Source organism: Cheilinus undulatus, linkage group 11 (genome assembly GCF_018320785.1).
Source record: "Cheilinus undulatus linkage group 11, ASM1832078v1, whole genome shotgun sequence".
Classification (NCBI taxonomy): Eukaryota; Metazoa; Chordata; class Actinopteri; order Labriformes; family Labridae; genus Cheilinus; species Cheilinus undulatus.
The window spans coordinates 12,172,600-12,196,821 of NC_054875.1; the positions used below are offsets into that span (position 1 = coordinate 12,172,600).

At 38.0% G+C, this 24,222-nt stretch overlaps 1 protein-coding gene across 2 annotated transcripts in view; it reads right to left on the minus strand.

The window, feature by feature from the left end:
• lamb2 (laminin, beta 2 (laminin S)) overlaps nt 1-24,222 on the minus strand; it is a 73,553-nt gene that overhangs the window by 40,712 nt on the left and 8,619 nt on the right. For both annotated transcript variants that reach the window (XM_041798592.1, XM_041798590.1), the window contains exons 3-4: nt 2,980-3,149; nt 2,712-2,847 (exon numbers count right to left, since the gene is read on the minus strand). In XM_041798592.1, the coding sequence (XP_041654526.1) occupies nt 2,712-2,847; nt 2,980-3,149 (306 nt within the window). The remainder of the gene's footprint in view (nt 1-2,711; nt 2,848-2,979; nt 3,150-24,222) is intronic.

A 24,222-nucleotide genomic window follows, 5' to 3' on the forward strand; every position in this document is an offset into this window, starting at 1 on the left:
TTGAAAGTTCCTATAGCTACTACTTTCTCACAGTTAAATATAGTTTTAGGGTCTTGTTCTTCTTCTCTTGTCTTTAAGCAATTAAAAACTTTCCTCAGAAGGTTATCCCCAGCCTTAACTTTACAATCATATATCTTTCCTACCTTCCATCCATTAAACCCTAAGTGGAGTCAAAATTAAGCTCTTCACATACCAGTAACTAACTTTAGAGGGCTACTGGATCTACTAAGAGCAGACACTTTGAGCACCTTCCTAAATACTTAAAGCATTTAGAAGCTGTTCACATCAGTTATTTCAGCTTTAAGGAAAGGTGCAGTGCAAAATATAAAACCTAGTTTTACTGGATTAGAATCACATCTACCTTGCTGAAGAAACAAGTACTTAAAAACGTTGACATAATCAGCTATAATATATATTTAGAGTATTTTCAACTTGTGTGGTTTCCCAGTGTAGTATCCAGCTGCATTCTCATTATAGTGGCTCAACTTCAGAGCACCTTAAAGGACAACATATCATTGAAAAAAATTACTGCATTTATTTCAGACATTAATTGCATTGCAATAAATGCATGAAGGCTGGAAGTCCTAATATTAACATTCATTACTTTATCTTCATTATTTTTACTACAAGCTCTGCATTCTGGATGAGATGCACTAACTATATAAATGTAAATATAAATTTAAAGATAACTCAATGTGCCAGATCTTCACATTTTCATTCAGTGTAAAAAGATTTTATGTAATTGGTAGCCTGTAAGAACTACAGGCATTTCAACTTTGTTTTCTTATCTCCACATTAGGGTGTATAACAAATGGCTACAAAACTTGACTAAAAATGTAGATGATATCATTACCTAAGGAATGTAGCCTTGGTTGTGGCTGCATGAGTGCAAAGCATCCTGGTATATGATGGCACAATGGCAAGTAGCCAGAACAAACAAACCGAGGAAATGTATAACTTTAATTAACTACATTTACAGTCATGGACAAAAATATTAGCACCCCTGGAATTTTTCCAGAAAATACACCATTTCTCCCAGAAATTTTTGCAATTACAAATGTTTTTGGTATACACACGTTTATTTCCTTCATGTGCATTGGAAAAACACAAAAAATCTGAAGAAAAAAGACAAAATCGACACAATTTTAAACAAAACTCAAAAAATGGGCCGGACAAAATTATTGGCACCCTTTTAAAACTGTGGGTAAATCATTTTATTTCAAACATGTGATGCTCATTTAAAGTCACCTGTGGCAGTAACAGGTGCTGGCAATCTAGAAATCACATCTGAAGCCAGTTAGAGTATATAAAAGTTGACTCAGCCTTTGTGTTGTGTGCCTGTGTGTGTCACACCAAGCATGGAGAAGAGAAAGAGGAGCTGAGAATTGTCTGAGGACTTAAGAAGCAAAATTGTGGAAAAATATGAACAATCTCAAGGTTTCAAGACCATTTCCAGAGATCTTGAAATTCCTTTGTCCACTGTGCATAGTAATCAAGAAGTTTATAACCCATGGCACTGTGGCTAATCTCCCTGGACGTGGATGGAAGATAAAAATTGACAAATGAATGCAATGCAGGATAGTTGGAATGGTGGATTAACATCCTCAGTCAACTTCCACACAAATTCAGGCTGTCCGGCAGACTCAGGGTGAAAAAGTGTCAGCTCGGACCATACATCGTAATCTGAATGAGATGAAGCGCTATGACAGGAGACCGAGGAGAACCCCACTGCTGACAAAGAGACATAAAAAAAGCCAGACTGGAGTTTGCAAAAATGTATCTGAGTGAGCCTCAATCTTTCTGGGAGAACATTTTGTGGACAGATGAGACTAAGGTAGAGCTTTTTGGAAAAGCACGTCATTCTACTGTTTACAGAAAATGGAATGAGGCCTACAAAGAAAAGAACAAAGTACCTACAGTCAAACATGGTGGAGGTTCCAAGGATGTTTTGGGGTTATTTTGCTGCCTCTGGCACTGGGTGCCTTGACTGTGTGGAAGGAATCATGAAATCCGGTGACTATCAAAACATTTTGGGCCGCAATGTAGGGCCTAGTGTCAGAAAGCTGGGTCTGCATCAGAGGTCATGGGTGTTCCAGCAGGACAATGACCTAAAACATACCTCAAAAAGCACCAAGAAATGGTTGGAGACAAAGCTGGAGAGTTCTGAAGTGGCCAGTGATGAGTCCAGATCTAAATCCCATTGACCACCTGTGGAGAGATCTCAAAACTGCTGTTGCAAGAAGCACCTTTCAAATCTGAGAGACCTGGAGCAGTTTGCAAAAGAAGAGTGGTCCAAAATTCCAGTTGAGCGGTGTAAGAAGCTTACTGATGGTTACAGGAAGTGATTGGTTTCAGTTTTTTTTTCCGCGGTTGTGCAACCAAATATTAAGTTGAGGGTGCCAACAATTTTGTCCGGCCTATTTTTTGAGTTTTGTGTAAAATTATGTCAATTTTGTCCTTTTTCTTCAGATTTTTTGTGTTGTTTCAATGCACATAAAGGCAATAGACACATGTATACCAAAAATATTTGTTGATTGCAACAATTTCTGGGAGAAATGATGTATTTTCTGGAAAAATTCCAGGGATGCCAATATTTTCATCCATGACTGTATCTTCAGCTGTGATTTAACATCCACAAAATTAACTGTAGGTCCCTCTCTTTTTTATTTTAAGAGCTTTTTACTAAACTTATTTCAATAAACTATCCTCACCATTTTCCGACTGCCACCAGGACTTTTTACGATGTGGTTTGAAGGCGGTGATGACGTTCTCTATCCGATGATTGATGGTGTTGTAAACCGGGTCATACGGTCGTCTGGAGTCACAGACAAAACATTTCTTCTCATCCTACAACATGAAAAAAATTCAAAGTTACATAGTTAAAGTTTAGAGGTCAAGAAGAAACCAAGAAGCTCAGAAAGAATGAAAAAATCAATAATGAAATTTTCCTATCAGACATGTTTCAACACAGAAACAGACCTGCAGATGACTGACGATACAGTACGGCTCTTTTTTCCTCATCCCACACGTTGACGAAGCCTTCAGGTTCTTCTCTCGTCCAATCAGCAGGTCCCCCGTTGCTGGGTAACAGCTACCATGGGCACAGCCGTGGCTCTGGTCCGGCTCCTGGCCGACAGCAGCAGCCAGCACTGGAAAGGCACAGGAACAGGAAATTATTTATAATCAACAGGAAACAGCAGTGGAAAGTGACATCATTCTCTAATAGAGTGGCCTTTCTGAGCCTGTGTTGACAAATAAAGTGGACTTGAAATCAGTGCCTCTCTTTTTGTTCTAAGTAGGCTGCATCATTAAAAGCTCTTATCAGTTCCTGAGGATAGAAAGGCTCCAGGAGAGGAAGTCAAACTGAAGGAAACTCCAGATTTAAGGTTGTGGGTTTCTTGTTTCATGACTGCTTTGACACAGTTCTGTTGCAGTAAGAACAGAACATTTAGTTAAAGCTCTTGAAAAAATATTCATGAAACATCTTGTCCACTTTGTCTCATCAGGCCCAGGACTGCAGGTATAAGGGACTTATTGAGTTGGACACTGGCCCCAACAACTGGACAGCTATAGTTTGATCAGAGCTGATTCAATGTTGAGACAACATGCAGTGGGAGGGGGATTATCTGAAGGCACCCCCACATGTTAACAGGCTCTGCTCTCTGCAGGGGCCCCAAAGAACTGACCTGACAAGAGGCCCCTGCTACAAGTCATATCTGGGAACCAACTAATGCAGGTCAAACAGAGGGCAGCACAGACCAGGAACAATTTGAAGGATTAAACTTGAAAATATATGGAGGAATATTACCTCGCCGATGGGTCCGACATTGAAATGAGACAAAAATCTTAATTTTATAGGCAATGTTGAACCATAATGGGACAAGGCTAAAACTAAACTTTTTACATCAATACACGTTCTCACACTCTGGCTTTGCTCAACCCTTGGTGGCAGGTCATGATGATTCCTACATTTGATGCTGTGTTTGCATTGTTTGTATTTGTTTAACAGTCTTACTCTCCGTTTTATCAGTTTGTAAGATGTTTTAATGCTGTTTCTGTGCAGGTTGAAAGAAGTTCTACCTTAAAAGGACATTAGGCCCATAAAAGAAGGATTATCTGTTATCTGTGCATTTTGTGCAGGTAAAGAAATAAGAATTTGTCTCTGCATTGGTTGCATATGGTGTTTGAAATTAATACATCCCAAATGTAGGTGTTAAGGGCAGTGTAAGGGGTAAATTTGTTTAACCTACCAGCTGGCAGCCTTGATTCTAAAGGTAGCTGTGGTTGTGACTCGTATTCAAAGGAGCAGCTGTATACTGTAACTCACCAACGTGTTACTAATAAACACTGCTAATTGTAGATCCACTAAAGCTAAGCTTTTCACAGGATAAGCACATTTTATTTTAGACAAGTTCTTCACACACACAATGACAGTCCTCAGATGCCCTTTAATGAAAGGCTTTTATTACCTGTATCCCTGCTTGTAACCCCAAAATACAAGCAGGGATACAGGAAATAAACGACAGGGATTCACTCTATCACTTTCAGTCACTACTAGGGCTGGGCGATATGGTTAATAATTGAATCTCACATGAAAATCGATTTACGACTCATTCAGGTTTCTTTCCTTTTTAGTTTGTTATTTGAATTTGTGACCAAATTGAACTGAATTTTCTTTAACAGGTTAAAGTGGGAACTGTAAACTTGTAGAGCACTATGGAGGGTTATTTACATGAACATTCAGGCTCTGAACATTTTTATCCGCTTTAGAAGCAGACTGAAAGTAATGCTAATGTCTCTCTGTGATTTATACAAGTAATCAAAACCATCAGAAGATTATTGATTGTTCCTGTATTTGTAACAGATAAAAATGTTAGCAAGCAGACCGAAACTACTTTTCATTTCAGTTTCTACTAAGAGGATTCAAAAGGAATATGATTATTAAAACTGAGCAGGACATTTCTCTTTGTTTGAGGGGATGCTTTCCTCGAATTTGAGAACACTGGTTACACATGAGCAATATGTAAGAAAAAATGGATCATTTTTGTTTACAGCATTGCCAGCTCTAACAGAAAATTAAAGCTTCTGAAAAAAAAAGTAAAGAAGTACCAATAGTACCAATAGTAAAGTAGTTTTTACGATTGGTATTACTGCAGTAAAGTTTAACAGAAAATCTCAATTTCTAATTTTCTTAACCTCAATTTTCCAAAAACCTAAATTTTTCAGTTTATTGATAGATATTAGATATTGCTAGCTAAGACCAGTCACTCACCATTACACCTACAACTCTTCTGGTTCTCATTAGTGCTGCACAATTAATGCAACTATAATTACAATGTAGGCTGTGCAACTACAAAATCCCAAAAAAGGCTGTAATTATTGTTGTACTAAGTAGTTTTTGAAAGGTTTACAAAAATGCATGCAGAAAGGCCTTTAAGTTTATAATAATGCCACAATTGCACTTGGTAGAAATACCTTTATTTAAAAAAGAGACATATTTTTTGGAAGATATAAAGGTATTTTAAAAGCAGTAATGTAAAACTTTTTTAATGCTACTTATTATCAGTACATTTTTAGTTGAGAAATACTCACTTCAAACCTATGTTGTAATCATAATTGCAAATCACAGTATAATCGCAATTTCACGTTTTTACCAGGTTGCACTCGTTCTCATTACAGGTCAGGTGAGCTGGTTTCGCAAGTCAACCTTGGTCCTATACTGCTCTGGCCTCCTGATGGCCATCATCCAGGCTTGTGCCATGCCCCATCTCTACAGATATCCCCCCACCCCACGACACACACAGTCACCCCGCCAGGGCCACCTGGGCACCCAGTATGCAATGTGCTGGATCAGGCCCATAAAAGCGAAGCTGCATTTCCCGAATCAAGCAGCTGACCCTGCATTAGACACAAGGTCCTGCCATTGATACCCAAAAATGTACCAAAGAGAAGTTGTCAAAAAGCTGGCACCTCTCAGTCAACATCCAGGCCTCACAAGAGTAGTGTACGACCAAGGACCGAAAGACTCTGACTTTCATCTGAATGCTGGAACATCACACTGTCTTTCTCATCACACCACCTCTTCATTTCTGTCTTGTTGCCATCATCTCTTCTTATCTTAAACGATTCCTGGTCTCTTTAAGCCTTTGCAGATTTAAAATGATGAAACTGTGGTTTATCATACAAGCTCATGCGTCTTCCTTTACATTAACAGGACTGTCACTATAACCCATGTTTACAGTTGTTAAACATAATTAAAATTAATGGGACTACCTTTAGTTACTTCACACTGATTTTTTCATATTAAAGTAAAACCAAACATAAAAATAGCTCAAAAGTATTTAGAATGTATAAATTCATACATTTCATTGGAAATAATCTTTCTAAATGATTTCTCCTCAAACTGATTTATAAAGTGTCCGTTATTTTTTCAGCGTCAGTATTTATGACACACACTTTAACAGTAAAATTAAACACTGAGACTATACAGCTCTTCTATGAAACTGTCAACATGTTTATTTCAGCTGTAAAGTTTGCAGTTTAGAAAGGGGCTCTCTAGGGATGGCCTCACTTTTGGAGCCATCCTTAAGTGGACATTTACAGAACTGCAGTTTAAACACTTTTTTTTAAACACCTTTTTTTAGTCCAGGCTGTGACTTGATGACACAGCACTGAGCCCTGGAGTGGCTGATTAGCCATGCTATGTGTAGGAGTTAAAATAAACTTCATAAACTTTCAGGACATCCAGCAGCCGGTGCCTCACATTCCATTAAACATTTTCACATGAATCTGCTCTCCTACACGCCTCTGATTGGTCTCTGTATGTTTCTATGAGGAAACTGGTATGAGGCAAGTGAAGACCCCAGGGTCCTGCTGTCAATCTACGGTCTGTCCACAACAGGTGTTTCTAATCCTCCCTCCATACAGTCTACATGGCAACCTTTACAACACTGCAAAACACTCCTATACTGTAGATGAAGCATAACTAGTTCTGGAAGATTCCCAAAGAGTTAAACACTAAGTCTTGCTTTTTCCTATAAATTCTGTTACATATACAGTTATGAACATTCAGCCCAATTTAATGGATTGAAAGGAAAGGGTATTTTCTTTGGTAAATTCAAATCCATCCTTTATGTAGTAAATTAATTTGCTCTTTTTAAACATCACTGCTCTGAAATTAGCTCACTTAGTCATTCTTTAAAGTTAGCCTATGGCCTACTTTAAGTTCCACATGCTGCACTCACAACCTTGGCAGCTGTCTCACTTCAACCAGATGAGCAGCAGTTATTTCGCATTGGCCAATTTAATAAATACTAGTCTAAAAGAGTAGCTTTAGAGTTCATCATAGTGTCATGACTATGTTGCTGCTAGAGATGTAAAGATATTAAAGTTTTCCTTTTAATTTTAACCTATGATATGAGTTATCATTATTGATATGTCATTGAAAATAATTTCATCAGGTGTATATAAAAAAACAATCCTATGGAAATTACCAACACAGATAACGTTATACTTTTGTTTGTAAAACATTAAAATAGTCACATATTACAAAATAAAACTGCAGTTAAACCTTTTCAAAAGTGCATTAACAAAGGCACTTTGTTGAAAAGGTTTTCAAAATACTTTGATACTATTTGATATTAAGGAAGCAGCTGGCTTAGTACAATATTTAACAGTGTCATCAGTTAATCCAACACCAGTTAAATGGTGACACCAGCTATATCCAATCAACATATACAAATTACAAAAAGGCCCAAGCCCAACCTTTGGAAGTACTGCTTTAAACAACACAATAAGGGGTGGGAAAAAAATCCATACAGCAATGTATCGCCTAATTTTGTCTGGTGATATATATCGTATCATTTCATCCACCAAGTATCGATTTTTTCAAATTATTTGTTAATATGTACTGAAGTCTATGATAATGGAAAAATAAAATAAAAAGTTTGGACAATTGTCTGTCCAGTGAGGTCAGCAGAGGTGACAGTCATAGAGCAGGAGAAAGGTAGTACAACTAACATGGCAGCACCAGAGGAAGGACATTAGGAATGCAAGCAGGGCACGAATGAGATGGACACGACACATGAGGTCTGCTCATGTGCTACATGAAGATAAAATACTGCAGAAATACGGCAAACATAGGGGCAAGACTAATGCTAAATCAGCTAAACAGTTGAAAAAAAAGGTATAGATCACAATATAACACAATATATGGTATCGCAATATTCACTGTATTGCAAAATGTTTAAAATCGCAATATCGAATCATGACCCAAGTATCATGATAATATCGTATCGTTGGGCCACTAGTGAAACCCACCTCTACAACACAATATACTTTATTTTTTGATAGAACATAACAGTGCCAAAGTTACAGAGAGAAAAAATAAACTAGTCATATTTTCAACCTAAAAATGTTTACTGATCTAAAGTTTTGCTTTAAGGTGTGAGATGTTACAGGATAAAATAGGGCTGTCAAAGTTACAAATTTTAATCCCAATTAATCTCAGAATTTCTGTGGTTGATCATAATTAATTACATCTTTATTATTGCATTTAAAACTACACTACTTTGCATTTTAAACAGTTCTTGTGTTGTTTTGGATTCTATAATGTCTTAAAGGGTAACCGTCTTTCAGTTTGGGTACAAAACAGGTTTTTCAATAGATTGAAAATTACGACATGAACTTAGACACGGAAAAAAGAACTTGTTAACAATTGAAAAGGAAATAAGGGAACATTAAAAAATAAAATTTTTGATAACACAAGGTACAGATGACTTGTCCACTTAACTGGCTGAAAGTTTTTTATAGTTATTATATATCATTGTGGCTGCGAGGAGATGCTGACATGGCTTAAACAAAGGCTGCTGAAAGGAACAATCAGGAGATTAATCAAATTAAATGAAATTAGTGCAATAAGTGTAAACTTTAGTAAGTGTAATTTATTTAATCTTGGCAATCAAAGTAAAAATGTCTGAATAAAACTAATGGTTAAATGATTCGCCAGTCAAGTGATAATAAAAGTAATTGTTAGTTGCAGCCCTGTAGTTATTCTTCATTGAATAATGAATAATTTTTAAATCTATTCATTCAGAATAGATTTAAAAATACAGAATAGCTGAGTGTATCTAATGTCCCAGGCAAACACAGGTACTTCTCTCTCTCTGCTGTTTTTAATGTACTAAAATGAAGCACAGCTCTTGACTGACAGATGCTGACAGACTCATGGGTAGACTTGTTGCCATACCTGCTGATGTCTCGATGCTCCCTGCAGGTCTACTCTCACTGGCTTAAGAGACAAAGACAGTCCATTATCACAGCCTGACACTGCTGTGAGGCCAGCTGCTGATAGGGACTCAGCTGGGAACAGTGCAGAGGAGGATTTCACATGAACGCTCGTACACAGATACACACAATCTTGACAGACGCTCTAGAGGAAACCAGTGTTTGTCTGGCAGCTGGACAAGTCTCAGGATGGTGCCAGCCAAGTGAGCAACAAGTAGATATGAGGTTTGCATACTGCAGGTCACTTATGTACGCCTGTGCAGCTATACTGATACACATTACTCCTCTGCAAGTTACTAGATCACAACTATAAATTCACCTGGATCTTAATAAACTCCTATATAAGCAGCTCGATTTATCTTTCAGACAATGGCTGTGATAAAGCAAATAATTCCCTTATCCTTTATCTGATAGAGAGTGTGAAAAAAACAAAAGCAGAGCAGGACAGACGGCTGTTTTAATGGGAGGGAGGAAAAAGACAAGTGTAGAAGAGGGACACGGCAGAGAGACTTTGAAGAGACGGAGGGGAGATCCATCCAGACATAACCTGATATCTATTCTGGTAACCGCTGGCACGCTCTCAAAGCTCTGTCAGTGTTTGTGTGTAAGATAGAGCAGGGAGGAGGGGCGAGCGAGTAGACGTCTGATGTGTAGTCTAATCACTGGTTTCTTGTTGTCTTTAATCTCAGTGAGTTTCTGTCTGTGTCTGTTTGTCTGCTCTCAAACCCGAGTAAGGATGACATCACACGCTGTCATGAAAACAAGATTAAGGCCAATTTTTTATCAGCTCGTATTAAATACAAACCTTTGCATATGACGCTTAGGTGGAAAAGTAAATTAAAAATACTGTAAATGTCATGCAAGCAGCAAAGCCAGGAGGCAAAACTGTTTGCACCAGTAAAGCAAGCAGGCTTGTTAGTTAAAGCTTTCAGAAGTGCAGACTGGTTCAGGTTGAACTATTTCACAGTTACTTAAACATCTCATTTGTGCATAATTAGCTGGCCAATATTTTAATCTTGCTCCTGTGCCGAATGTATGCCATAGCATATGCTGTAGGTTCATGTACCGGCACAGAAGCCCACATATGTAGCCTGACATGAAACTCATCAAAAATGTAGGCTAACTATGCATCAAAACAACACAGAGGACCAGTCTAAGGCTAAACAATTAATCCAAATTTAGATTAAATTGCATTATGTCTAAACTTCCACTGGCATTAATAAAGGCATAAACCTCTAGCAGTTTCATGGAATGGGCTGAGCAGCAGCATGAAAGGTCTCTGTGGAGTGAAAAATCAGGCTTCTCCGTTTGGTAGTCGGATGGGTGGGTCTGGGTTTGATGAATGCCAGAAGAACATTACCTGCCTGACTGTATTATGCCAACTGTAAAGTTTGGTGGAGAAAGGCTAATGTTACAGGGCTGTTTTTCATGGTTTAGGCTAGCGCCCTTATCTCCAGTGAAGACCAATCTCTTCAGCATAATAAGACATTTTGGACAATGCTATGCATCCATTTTTAGGTAACCGTTTAGAGAAGGCACTTTTGTATTCCAACATGACAGTACTCAAAATAAGGGCTATAAAGACATGGTTTGATGAGTCTGGTGTGGAGGAACGTAAATGGTCCGCACAGAGCCCTGACCTCAACCCAATCGAGCACCTTTGGGATGAACTGGAATGGAGATTGCAGGTCAGGCCTTCTAGTCCAACATCAGTGCCTGACCTCAGAATGAATGGGCACAAATTCCCACAGAAACACTCCAAAATCTTGTGGGAAGCCTTCAAAGAGGAGTGGGGGTTGTTATAGCTGCAAAGGGGGGGCAACTCCACATCAAAGTACAGGCATTTGAATACAATGTCATTACAGTCCCTGTTGCTAAAATAGTCACGCAGTCTCATACTTTTGACCATATAGTATAACAAGTTCCTTTTTCCATTGTTAAGTTCATGTTATAATCGTCGATCTACTTATAAAAGCAGGTCTATCCAAAGGGAAAGTCAATTACTTTTGATCTAAGACAGATGAAAAGGGTCTGGGGTACTCTTCCTTCCTCTGAGTGAAAGGTTAATATAGTCGATTTGAGGACAGAGGTTATGTTAGTGGTTGATTAGACATCAGAGGGCTTTCTTTCTTTCTTTGCTCAGTAACCATACATGGAGAGGCAGGAAGGAATGCAGGCTGACAGCTGAGAGAAGCAAAAGGAGCTGCTGTACTGCTGCTTAGCTCACAAAGCTCTGCTGTTCAACCATGTAACAGCAGGCTATGCACTGCTGACTTGCACCATATTGTTCACTATTTAGTTTAGGCCTCATCATGTTAATCACATAAATAATATCACTGAGCTTCTTCAGCAGCATGTACAATTACAACATGACTGTTTTCTGACAGACTGTACTCACCCAGCTACTGTGACATGACTCTTCAGACACAGGAGCAGGTGACAAAACACCCACTGTTGTGAGCCTATTCTAGGCTTACAGTTAAAAAAGGCATGATATCATTGTGCTCGTGCCAAAGGACAGTGAAACCTGAGTCTGGGCCAACAGGTCTTCCACATGAGGGAATGCTTTTACTGTCAAGGCAGTGATACAAAATACACAGTGAAGTCTGGAATACATCAGAGTTATAAGCTCACAAATAGATGCTACCTTAAAATACCCTGCCTAATGTGAGCCCTGCTTTTATTCCCAGACTTACTTCTACCTTTGACATCTCCTCTGCTTCCCAATGCTAGTAAAACAGAAATCATAGCAGACAAAAGTGGTCCAACAAACTTCTGGGAAGCAGTTTCCAACATGTGACATCAAACAGCTGAACAATACATGGTGTTTATAGCAGGGCCGGGCAATTAAGTGAAATATGGCTTGCTGCAATTTTCAAGTCGCAAGAGGTGCAATATTTCTTAAACCTGAACCTTTTGTGTCAAAATACCAGTTTAAAACTTTTTTTTTGCAGCAAAGATGTTTTGCATGACGTATCATGCAATCATTCAAGTGCCATTTCTTTTAGAATAGTCAACAAAATAATCCTACCTTCTTAATATTTGTACTTTTTACTTATTAAATATGAGAATGACAAAAATACTTCAATGCAACAATTCATATCCAAATGGCAATACAAGTCAAAATCATCAAAGTGCGATATTTTTAAAGAATTCTCCAGCCCTTGTTTAGGGCAAATTTGCCCATTGCCATAATCCCTATAGTCTTACTAATTGGTTCGTTACCTTTAGTTGTCGTTGCAAGCTATTTTTAGATTGTCGGTGCCAAGTTAGGAGCTGCTCTGCCAATGCAATGGATTCTTATCCCGGCTTTCCCTCATCAAACTCATCAAATACACAATCCACCAACTCCAAACTCTTGTGGACAGGTTGTGACCTGTACATTCTCCACGCTATGAAATAATAACTTATAACTATGTAACATTACGACACATGAAGCAAATACTCAGAACTATTTCTTGAGTAAACCACTGGGCGGAGTGACACAGTGTCTGGAGTGTATTTAGTTTTAGAATGTCTCTGTCTCTTAATTTTCCGTTATTATTTCATAGCACGGTGAATGTGCAGGCCACAACTTGTCCACGAAAGCATTTTGGAGTAGTTGGATTGTGTATTGTAATACAACGTAATGAGGGAAAGCCGGGATACCATAAAAATCCATTGCGTTGGCAGTCGAGCTCCTAACTTGGCACCGCCGATCTAAAAATAGCTTGCACCGACAACTATAGGTAACGAACCTATCAGTAAGACTATAGGGATTATGGCAATGGGCAAATTAGCCAAAATGTTGAAGTATCCCTTTAAGGAATAATGCATATCAAATCGCAATTGCAATATTCGGGGAACAAAATCGCAATTAGATTATTTTCCAAAATCGTTCATCCTTAGTTTATAGCTGCAATGGTGGGTGATGTGTGTTGTGCAAGAGTCACATCGCAGTGCAATGTTAGTCACATGACCAGAAGCATGTAAATTTCACTTCTATAGTAAAAATGACAGGTTCTCATTCATTTGTGATTGTTTAATAACAATAATTCAGCTTCAAATCACCATCAGCAGTCAGAGAACTCAGCACTGAACATTTGTAAGAGTGACTGCACCATTGTCATACTGTAAAATATTTAACACTTTCAAAAGTGTAGTTTAACTTTAAGTAGTTTGGACTAATATAGACATTTTAAAGTGTAAAATCTATCAATATGAGTCGAACACTGTAAATTTTGCTGTGTATTTAACTTTATTATAGAGGTTAGACTTTACCTTAACACTTGGTTGGAGCTCTATTCTCTTTTTTTTATTGCTACTGTTAGTTTAATGTACAACTACCCAGTATTTACTCAGTACTCAGTAATTTAAGTACATTTAAGACCTTATTTCAGGCAGTTAACTGAAACTCAGTCAAAAATCCCACAGACGTTCAGACAAGGGACCAAGAAGTGCTAAAATGCTAATTCACTTCTGTGTTTTAGGACTTGGACTTCCTTGTTTTGGCTTTTAGTGTTTATTTTTTCTCAATAATTGGTGCTTTTTAAACTGTAATAAAGTACAGTACTTTGACCAAAATATACTTACGTAAAAGAAAAAGTAGGGATTTTTAAAAGTACTCAAAGAAGTAAAAGTACGCAAAAAAGCTACTCAATTACAGAAATCTTCGTAAATGTAATTAGTTACTTTCCACCCCTGCTATGTACAGTATGAGCTGCTGTCAGATGCCAGACCCAGTGTTTGATATTTGAAATCCTAATAGGATTCAAAAACAAATAATAAAAATACATACTTGTTTGGTTTAAGATCGAATTAATGAACATGAAAAAGCACCTCATGGGGTTCAATGGCCCTAGCAGGTTGCATGCAAACGGCTCAGGTTTAAGTCCAACCTGCGGCTCCTATCCTGCATGTCACCCTCTTCGCTCCTATCCCTGTTTTTACTTCTATCCATTGTCCTATCTCAATCAGTAGAGGTATAAAAAGACATTGCATATTGCTGAAGGAAAAACTGCAAAGTCAGCTTTAAGTTATGTTGTTAAACCCTAAATAATATGCAGTAAAAATAGTTGCTAGAAAAAGTATGTGAACCCTTTGAGATTTCTGCATAAACTGGTCATCAAATGTGTTCCAATCTTCATCTAATTCACAACAATAGACAAACTCAGTCTGCTTAAACTAATACTGCACAAAAAATGATATGTTTTCATGTTTTTATTGAACAAAACATGTAAACATTCACAGTGCAGGGTGGAAAAGGTATGTGAACCCCTTGGCTAATAACTGGTTGACCCTCCGTTGGCAGCAATAACTTCAACCAAACATTCCTGTAGTTGCAGATCAGACCTGCACAATGGTCAGGAGGAATTATGGACCATTCCTCTTTACAAAACTGTTTCAGTTCAGCAATATTATTCGGATGTTTGGTGTGAATCGCTCTCTTGAGGTCATGCCACAGCATCTCAATCGAGTTGAGGTCAGGACTCTGACTGGGCCACTCCAGAAGGTGTATTTTCTTCTGTTGAAGCCATTCTGTTGTTGATTTACTTCTATGCTTTGGGCCGTTGTCCTGTTGCATCACCCATCCTCTGTTGAGCTTCAGTTGGTGAACAGATGGTCTTAAGTTTTCTTGTAAAATGTCTTGATAAAATTGGGAATTCATTTTTCCGTCAGTGACAGCAATCCGTCCAGGCCCTGAGGCAGCAAAGCAGCCCCAAACCATGATGGCCCCTCCACCATATTTCACAGTTGGTATGAGGTTTTGATGTTGGTGTGCTGTGCCTTTTTATCTCCACACATAGCGTTGTGTGTTCCTTCCAAACAACTCAATTTTGGTTTCATCTGTCCACAGAATATTTTGCCAGTGGTGCTGTGGAACATCCAGGTGCTCTTTTGTAAACTTCAAATGTGCAGCAATGTGTTTTTTGGACAGCAGTGGCTTCCTCCATGGTGTCCTCCCATGAACTCCATTCTTGTTTAATGTTTTACTTATTGTAGATTTGTCAACACAAATGTTAGCATGTGCCAGAGATTTCTGTAAGTCTTTAGCTGAAACTCTAGGAGTCTTCTCCACCTCATTGAGCATTCTGCGCTGTGCTCTTGCAGTCATCTTTACAGGACGACCACACCTAGGGAGAGTAGCAACAGTGCTGAACCTTCTCCATTTGTAGACAGTCTGTCTTACCGTGGACACATGAACATCAAGACTTTTAGAGATACTTTTGTAACCCTTTCCAGCTTCATGTAAGTCAACATGATCGTAGGTCTTCTGAGAGCTCTTTTGTGCCAGGCATGGTTCACATCAGGCAATGCTTCTTGAGGACAGGAAATTCAAAACTGGTGTGTGTTTTTTATGGGGCAGGACAGCTTTAACCAACACATCCAATCTCATCACATTGATTGGACTCCAGGTTGGCTGACTCCTGGCTCCAGTTAGTTCTTGGAGAAGTCATTAGCCTAGGGGTTCACATACCTTTTCCACCCTGCACGTGAATGTTTACATGTTTTGTTCAATAAAAACATAAAAACATATCATTTTTTGTGCAGTATTAGTTTAAGCAGACTGTGTTTGCCTATTGTTGTGAATTAGATGAAGATCGGAACACATTTGATGACCAATTTATGCAGAAATCCAAGAAATCTCAAAGGGTTCACATACTTTTTCTAGCGACTGCAGTAGCTACATTGATTTAGTTGACTTAGTTCCATTTATAACTTCAATATTGATCACTTCTCATTATTTACAGAAACAGATACATTACCAGAAAATAATTCCAATGTTTAAAACATACACATGCTCCTTCTGAGAACCCAATAACACCCATTAAGAAAATCTCCACGAATGGTGTTCATTTATTTGCCATAAACTCCAGGTATCATAATAGAATATACCACAGTTAGAAAGTTCAATATCTTACTAGACCTATTCTCATTTATGTTGTACTAATCTCTAATTCTTTATCGATCTGTATACAACAAACCCCACAGAGTGTCTAACGCCACTATTTCTCTGGTTGCAGTGGGGTGACTGCTACATGACATCAACCTGACACATTCCTTTAGGAGGGGACTGGCAGACGGTTTGCTGTCACTTCTCTTAGTGTCAATAACGCAATAAACTGAGACAATCGAACACACAGACATTAAAACACTTATGTGCACTATACACTGACATTTGTGCAGACAGGAGGTGAAAGAGTTAAACAAAACTCACTGCCAAGAATATTAAAATGACAGCATGGTCAGATCAAATATCAGAGCAGACAGAAATAGCCTGGTTTTAAGACAGGTTTTAAAGTGAATTCCTGACTTGACATGGTTTAAGAGGCAAAGCAGAGATATTTATTTGATCCACAACCAGAGAATTACTTTGAACCCAGGCTGAGAAAAGTCAACATGGTTTTACTCTTCACTCCTTTGAGCTAATTAGTTTACATTCTCCCTCTCCGTCTCTCTTTGCTCTGCACTTAGCTGATGGATGGTCGACTCCCACAGCCAAACATCCAGCTGTTCTCCACCATCCTCCCCCCAACTCTTTATTAGTCTCCATCCAACCATCACTCTCCTCTTCTAATGTCTGCTGCACCCAAGGGCCTCTGACTCCCTTCTCTGCCATACAGTCCTCAATTTATCACCCTTCTCTCATAAAACGAGGACTTTGGTTGTAATACTAAATGATGATCTTGCTGTAATATGTTATCCAAAAATATGAATAGAAGATGCCCAGCGCAGTGCCATTACTACAGGTGTGACAGGTCAAGAAAAGACTATGAGCCAACAATATTAGGGACTTACTAATATTCCAAAATGACCTTCATGGTTATATAGCCAAACAGAGATAAAAGGTGTTTGGAGAGAGCAAAACCTTTAGGAAAGATCCAAAGTGTGGTTGGACAAACATTCACTTTGTTATAAATACTACCAGCCAATCAGAGCAACAAGACTAAATGACGGAGTGCATGAGAAGAAGAAGAAACATTTTTTTCTGCCAAGAAAAACTTTCAGCACAGTTCTTTGTTCTTCTTTTAATCCTCCATGCCCTCAGCTATTTTGACCATTTCGTCTCACCTGGACTTATGTCTTAAAAAGCTTGCGAAACATCAACACTGTGAGGCACATTCAAGCTCTAAACATCCTTTTTTTCAGGATAACCTGGGCTTTAAGAATGCGTGTGCTGCAGTTATGCAATTAAAATTTGAAGAAGTTATGGGACTATAACGACAAGTTTGAAAAACTAAACAGAAATTACAAGTCAGAGATTTTTATGTGACACACAGTGAACAATGACGACAAAGATTTTTTTTTTGCAAAAACTTACTCTCCCATCTCTTGGTGAACAAAAAGTGAAAAAAATAATCATTCTGTGACAAAAAGTCTTCAAAATGTTCACATATTTACAAAAAGATCCTTGGGCTTTTTAAAATTGGATGTATTTGTTTCATTTTTCAGAGAAGTTCCTGTTGACAGTGACACAGAAGGCAACATCACAGCCTCTCTATCTCTCTCTCCATTATGAGCTATTCAAGTCCTTCCCTGCATGATCTACCCGATCTAACGTGCAGTTTCGCCAAGCATGACTTGATAATGGAACACCCTGTCATTAGTTGTCATGGGACAACCATTGTGGGAAAACAATAGTGGCTAATGCTAAGCTAGTGCCAAAAACAATCAAAAGTGAATTAAAAAAATTGATAAAATATGTTCAATGTCAGAGTTACTGGTGTAGATTTAATATTTAAAGATGCTGAAGTCACCCAAGTTCCAGGCTTGCTAGAAAAGCCTCTGTTAGGGCTACAAAGGCATGGATAGCATCAATAAAACGGCAACAGAGGGCTTCAAGAGGGGGAAAAGTAAGCGACTACGACTTTGGTTCAAAAGTTATTCAACGTTAAATAACCTGTGTCTCTTCTTGTCATATAATACAATGACTGTCTCAGAGGGTTATTACAGAAATGTTGTCCATTTCTAGTGAAACTACCATTATGGCTTTATCAGAGCTGAGTCCGTCAATGACAGCAGCCGTACAACCAAACTGCCTGTAGCTACCACCTTGTTTACCTTATATGAGGCTGATTGGTCGGGTAATTTTTCAGACCAGGCACAAATGTTTCAGATAAGAATTTGTAGGATAGGTCAGCCTGACGACAGGCATGAAATATGGTAAATCCATTTTTTTGCAAGGTTATAAAGACTGAGAAAAATTAACAAACTTCTTTTGCTGTTACACAGAAAACCATAACATTCATTGCATTATTTTCTATGCCAGCTGTTCATTAGTCTGATTGTCACTTCCATTTCTCTATTTAAAATAAAAAAAAAAAACAATTTTATAAATACTTTTCTTTTTTCTCATATTTTATATCACAAACAGTATTCTACATTTTTTAATTATATGGAAAATTTCAAAGAAATAGTTTCTGTAAAAGAGCGCTCAGGACATTTAAAGCAAGCCAAGGCAACTTTATCCACAGAGCACCAAAGCAGTGGCAGCTGGTGCATTATTCTCTGGTGGAGGAACAATTTGTCACAGATGGATTGGGATTCACATCTTAGTTAATTAGCCTTATGCTAGCACATAAATGAATATGAACTGACAAACTAACAGAATAAGCAGTGTGACCACAGCCGTGGACTGAATGATATGAGCCTAAATTATCAGTTAATTAAGGGGGCATGCTATAAGACTCGTTGATCATCTACACTATGAAGGTGAAAAGAAAAGATTAAACATAAAACAGTGCTTTGCCTTTAAAATATGCACCCATTTAGACATAGCGTGTTTTGTTATTTCAACTATCTGTTGAAAGTTATTTGAATATTGTTCTAATTTATAATGTAAAATTCAAATTCCTATTAAAAATAAAGACCCAGACCTGCTTAAATGTACACATAATAGATTAAAATGACACAGAAGTCTTTGTCCACTCCTTGTAAACTTCTTATATTGAGACTCCAGTCATTAAATTTAGTCTGACACAGTTTTAGACTATGTGTCAGCTGTTTCCGAGTTTGTCACTGACCTCCTAACAGACAGTGGCTCTCAGTGAGCTTATCCAGACCCAGACTGTTACACAGGCTGTTAGATTAACAAGGCATGGCACTGCGAACAGCTGGTCCCCTCTAGAGACATTCACATTCCTGTGCCATCCTGGAGATGTCTGAATCACTCCATGTTGGAGAGGAAATGTGAAACATTACAAGCAGCAGGTGGACAGATGAGCTGGATGGAAACTTGCATAGAAAAATGTTTGTTCTCAACTAAGTGGAACAGCAGAAACATGAAGCATTCACTAGTCATCCAGACTCTCCTCAAGCTTTTATTCCCACATGTATGCAGTTACTGATAATCTACCACTAATCTAATTGGTACTAATTCAGTGTATCATAGGAATGAGCCAATTACTGCTATGACTTAAAAAGCTGGGTGCTTCCCTAAAGTACTCTACCTGCATCAAACCAGAATGCAAAACAATAACAAATCACTAAAATACATGTAGAAAATAAGTCAAAAATGGTGCCTTAACTGTTGCATGAGCCTTTAAAAATCACCTAACTAAGATGGACACATTGCCAGCAGATGTTGGTTGCAGTCTTGGTCAACAAGCTTGACCATTAGTTACTGACGTGAATGAGTGAGTTTCTGCAGCCTTGGTAAGTGATTGATGTGTTTTGTGTTTGCTCTGGTGATCAGACTCTGCTCAGGGAGACATGGACCACTGAGCAGAGTGCAGAGGGGCTCCTGTAGGTGCTAATCAGAGGCTCTTATTTAGAAAATCTGGCTTCACTTAGAGAGAAAGCTTGGAGAATAGTACTGCACACGTGGGACTTGTCATTAGTCGAATCATGCATGTTGCATGTTTAAACTTATTTGCCTTCCTGCCATTAACAAGCCTGGTGGTAATCAGAGATTGAGCATGAGTGCAGATCAAGAATTTTCCATGCAATGATTGTGTGTCTGGCTTTTCTCTTTCTTTATGTTTTTCGAGTGCAGCGTGTTATTCAGTATAATGTTTTCCTATGACCAGATTGAGTTTAAAATGTTTTGTCAGACTAAAATGCTGAAAAGATTCCCTGCTGTTAGAGAGAGGTTAGCCCGTGTGTAGCAAAAAGCAAAGGTCAAAGTCCTCTGAGTGTAATTAGGATGACCCGTAGGGAAACTACATGCGTGTTTGTCTCGGAGGTCATATTGTAAACTTTTAACCCTTGAATTGAACTGGATATGACCCAGGCCTGGGAGATTAATAGCAGTGAGAAAAATGGTCCAACATTGTTGAAATATATTCTGCACATATAGTATGTCTCTTAACATAACCGTGACTGCAGGAGACTCTTTAAAAGTTTCTCAAGTGTGCTATTTTTTTCTACATATTGACACAAATGAAACTCTGGTTTGCCTTGAAAATTGAACAACATTTCATGATAATAAAATGCGGTGATCTGTGAATTAATTCTATGACCATAAACAGGCACATTAGCAAGAAGCTTTGCAAGATGGGTCTACCTTATGCCAGACATGAAATCTGGCCAATCCATCTGCTGTGCAAGATTACATCTGTTAAGTAAAAAATCACAAATATTATTAAAGGTACATGATTAATAGTACATATCCTAATGTTTTCATATTGGTCTTTTAAGACAGTATGTACTTTCAATGTGATGTAAAAGAAAAAAGGCCACTGTTTTTTCATTCTTGGTCTATTCTGATGGTTCTAACATTCTGACAGTTATGCTAGCTAACTAGGCATTCTCCACATCCTTGGAGAAGGTTTAAGAGACCTTGAGCAAAACATCACATACGTATGGGACAAGCTATGCAAACCAAGATCAGCCTTCAATAGGGGTGTGACGAGATCAAAACGCCACGAGATTTCTCGTCACGGAAAAATCAATCTTGGGAGATCAATATTGCGCAGACACTTGGAGCAGCAGCTCTCCTTACAGAAAACAATACCAAACTGGAAGTTATAAAAGATCACAAACATGCCCTGGATATTTAAAACAGTTGGTGAGAGAGCAAATGAGGAAACGGAGCTGATCCGGTGTTCATTAAGATGACCCCCCCTCGCGTGCGCTACTTGGGCCGTACATGATCTGCCTATGCATCATCATACTGGTGTGAATTGATGAAATGCTGCTGGTGAAAGCCCATGCAGTCTCCATGAGGAGAATACAGCATTTATTTAGTTTGTGTATGCGCGCAGACTCGCTCATAGTGCCACTGTTTGTGACTTTGTAACTTTGAGTCGTGGCTTTGTCATGTCTCCTTCTCGTCTCACTGTCTGTCAGTCACACATCCATCAGCTATTGGCTGTGTGTATCATCAGTCAGAAGCTTAACATGTGTAGCGCAACGGGTCTGCATACTGCAGCGGTAAACTTAGCTAAACTAACTCTGTTTGAGCGCCATAGAGTCAACTGTTTGCTCCAAAAAGCGAAGTTCTAGCTCCAGTTAAATCGCCATGTTTGTTGTATGACAGCAGACAGAGACACACACTCACTCACCAACGCACACACATTAACACACACGCTCATCTGTGCGTCGTGTCCAACACTTTTAAAGCTCATATGAGAAAAAAAGATCACAAACGATACAATAATCTATTTCTTTAAATTACAACGTGTTATTGACTTCAAGATTTATTTTGCGTGTTTTAAATATGGATGGCCTTAAAGAGGATGAGAAATAGTTTGATTTTACTGATGCAGCTCTTTATTTTTCAGTCTGTTGTAAACGGTGCTTAAAGTACTGTTAAAATAACCTAAATGCTTTTATTATATACATTTAAGTACAATTGTAAAAATAGTTATTGTAATTGTAGCGATGAGTGCATAGTGTAGTAAATTGAAGATTTCGTAGACTGTTAAAATGAAAGGTTTGATTTGAAGAGCATTAAAATGTACAGTTTGAGTCAAAGTTAGACAAAACATACTTTTTGGAAGCATTGATAGCCTATTCAATACTTAGTTCAAACATTTTTGAGTAGACCTGAATGTGTTGTAATTATGACTTTCAGTTGTATAAAGGACATATTATCAACCTATGTATTTTTTTTCAAAATTAAAAAAAAAAAGTTAAATCTTGTCTTGTGGGCCCAAATCTTGTCTCGTCTCATCTCGTGAGATAAGTGTCTCGTCACACCCCTAGCCTTCAACATAAATTTATTTCTGTAAAGTTCCTGTGCCACTAAGCAAAGACTTCACTTCACAGACCCAATATGCTGATAGTGAGAAATACATTTACTCTCAGTGTCCAAATATGCTTATGAATAAAGCAGGGCATTGGACTGTAGGATATGTGTTGCAATTTAGCACTATTTTTAATAAGGATCTGGACCCCTCCTAGCAAAAAGAAAACAGAAGAAGTATGGTCAGACTATTAATTTGTGAAAACATAACCAGACAAATTTAGAATAATTAAACCAGATGCATATGAGATACTGTTCATCTCAAGGGACTACCCTTTCAATGAATTTCATTACGCAGCCTGCAGTTTCTGGTGAATTCTACCGTCACCATGTTTCAAAGAAAGTAACCTTGAACATGAGACAGCTGGCTGCCTTTTACAAACCCAGAAGTTTTATTAGACTTGTAAGAGTACGAGAGTGGGTCTGTGTGTAATTACAGGGTTACAAGTTAAAAGACCACACATTGTGGTTAGAGGTCTGACAGTCTTACTATAAAAACAAAACTAGACCAGTAAATATCACATTAATTTGACCTTTTTCTATTTTTCTTGATTTATGTCTGTTTCTCCTTCCTTCCTCGCTTCCCACCTTCCTTCCTTCCTTATTTCCCATCCATCCTGACGTGATGTAGTATCTCAGTGTAATTGCAGCTTGTCTGCCATTAGATAATTAGAGGATGGGGATGTGTCTGAGAGCGTTTTTTAACAAGCTGTGAACGCAGCCTGTTATTACATTTGGACTGAGGCAATAAAGGGAAAAGAAACAAAATGTCTGATGTCAAGATAGATGACATAACCTTCTTTCTTCTTGCTGTATCAAACATGTAACTATGACATTTGAATCTGAAAGAAGAGAAACCAGGGTATGATCAGACTATGTCTACATATCTAACAGAAGATCACAGTGTATGGATCTGCTTGTACTGTTTTTACATAGCCTCAGAATATTGTTCTATTTGGTAAAGTATAAGAAAAAATACTGGCCTGAAACATAATGACCAAAAAAACAAACAAACAAAAAAAACATACAAACAAAAAAAAGGTAAAGAGGGGGTACAAACCTATTTGAACCTTTCCCTACTTCTCAACATTTATATTTTAATGATATTTTTCTGGTTTAATTCTTAGCTTTCAGTCATGTGACTGTCAAAAAGACACTAAGACAGTAGCACCTACTATTGACCACTGTGACTTTGACAAAAATGAAATACAAATAAGAAAGATACATCAATTATTGTGCAGTGAACAAAAAAAGCAAACGGAAGTCACTCAACTACATGACACAGCACAAGCGTCAAGCCAAAACAAATTTGCTTTAGCATTTATGATAAATTTTATCTGCTGTCAGCAAGACTGGAAATAAAGATACAGATTATTTTGGGTTTACTTATTTACCACAAAATTACAAGTTGGACTTGAGTTATGCATTGTGCAAGCAATGCAATAAGGTAAAATACTGCAGCAACACAGCTTGCATCCATCTTCACATGACTAGACACCAGGTTTATTAGCAGTTAGCAGCAACAGCTAGGATACACTGGATACTCTATTTGGGAAGACTTGCATCAAATAGCGTAGCCAGTCTAAAACTGAGATAATGCTGAATTTGCATTTAATAATAATTATCAATCAATTTTAATTTGTATAGCACCAATTCAGAACCTTAAAAGCACCTTACAGAGAGGTCAGGTCTAGACCATACTCTTTGTCATATTATACAGTACATAAAAACCCAACATTACTTCACTATGAACCCAGCACTCAGTAACA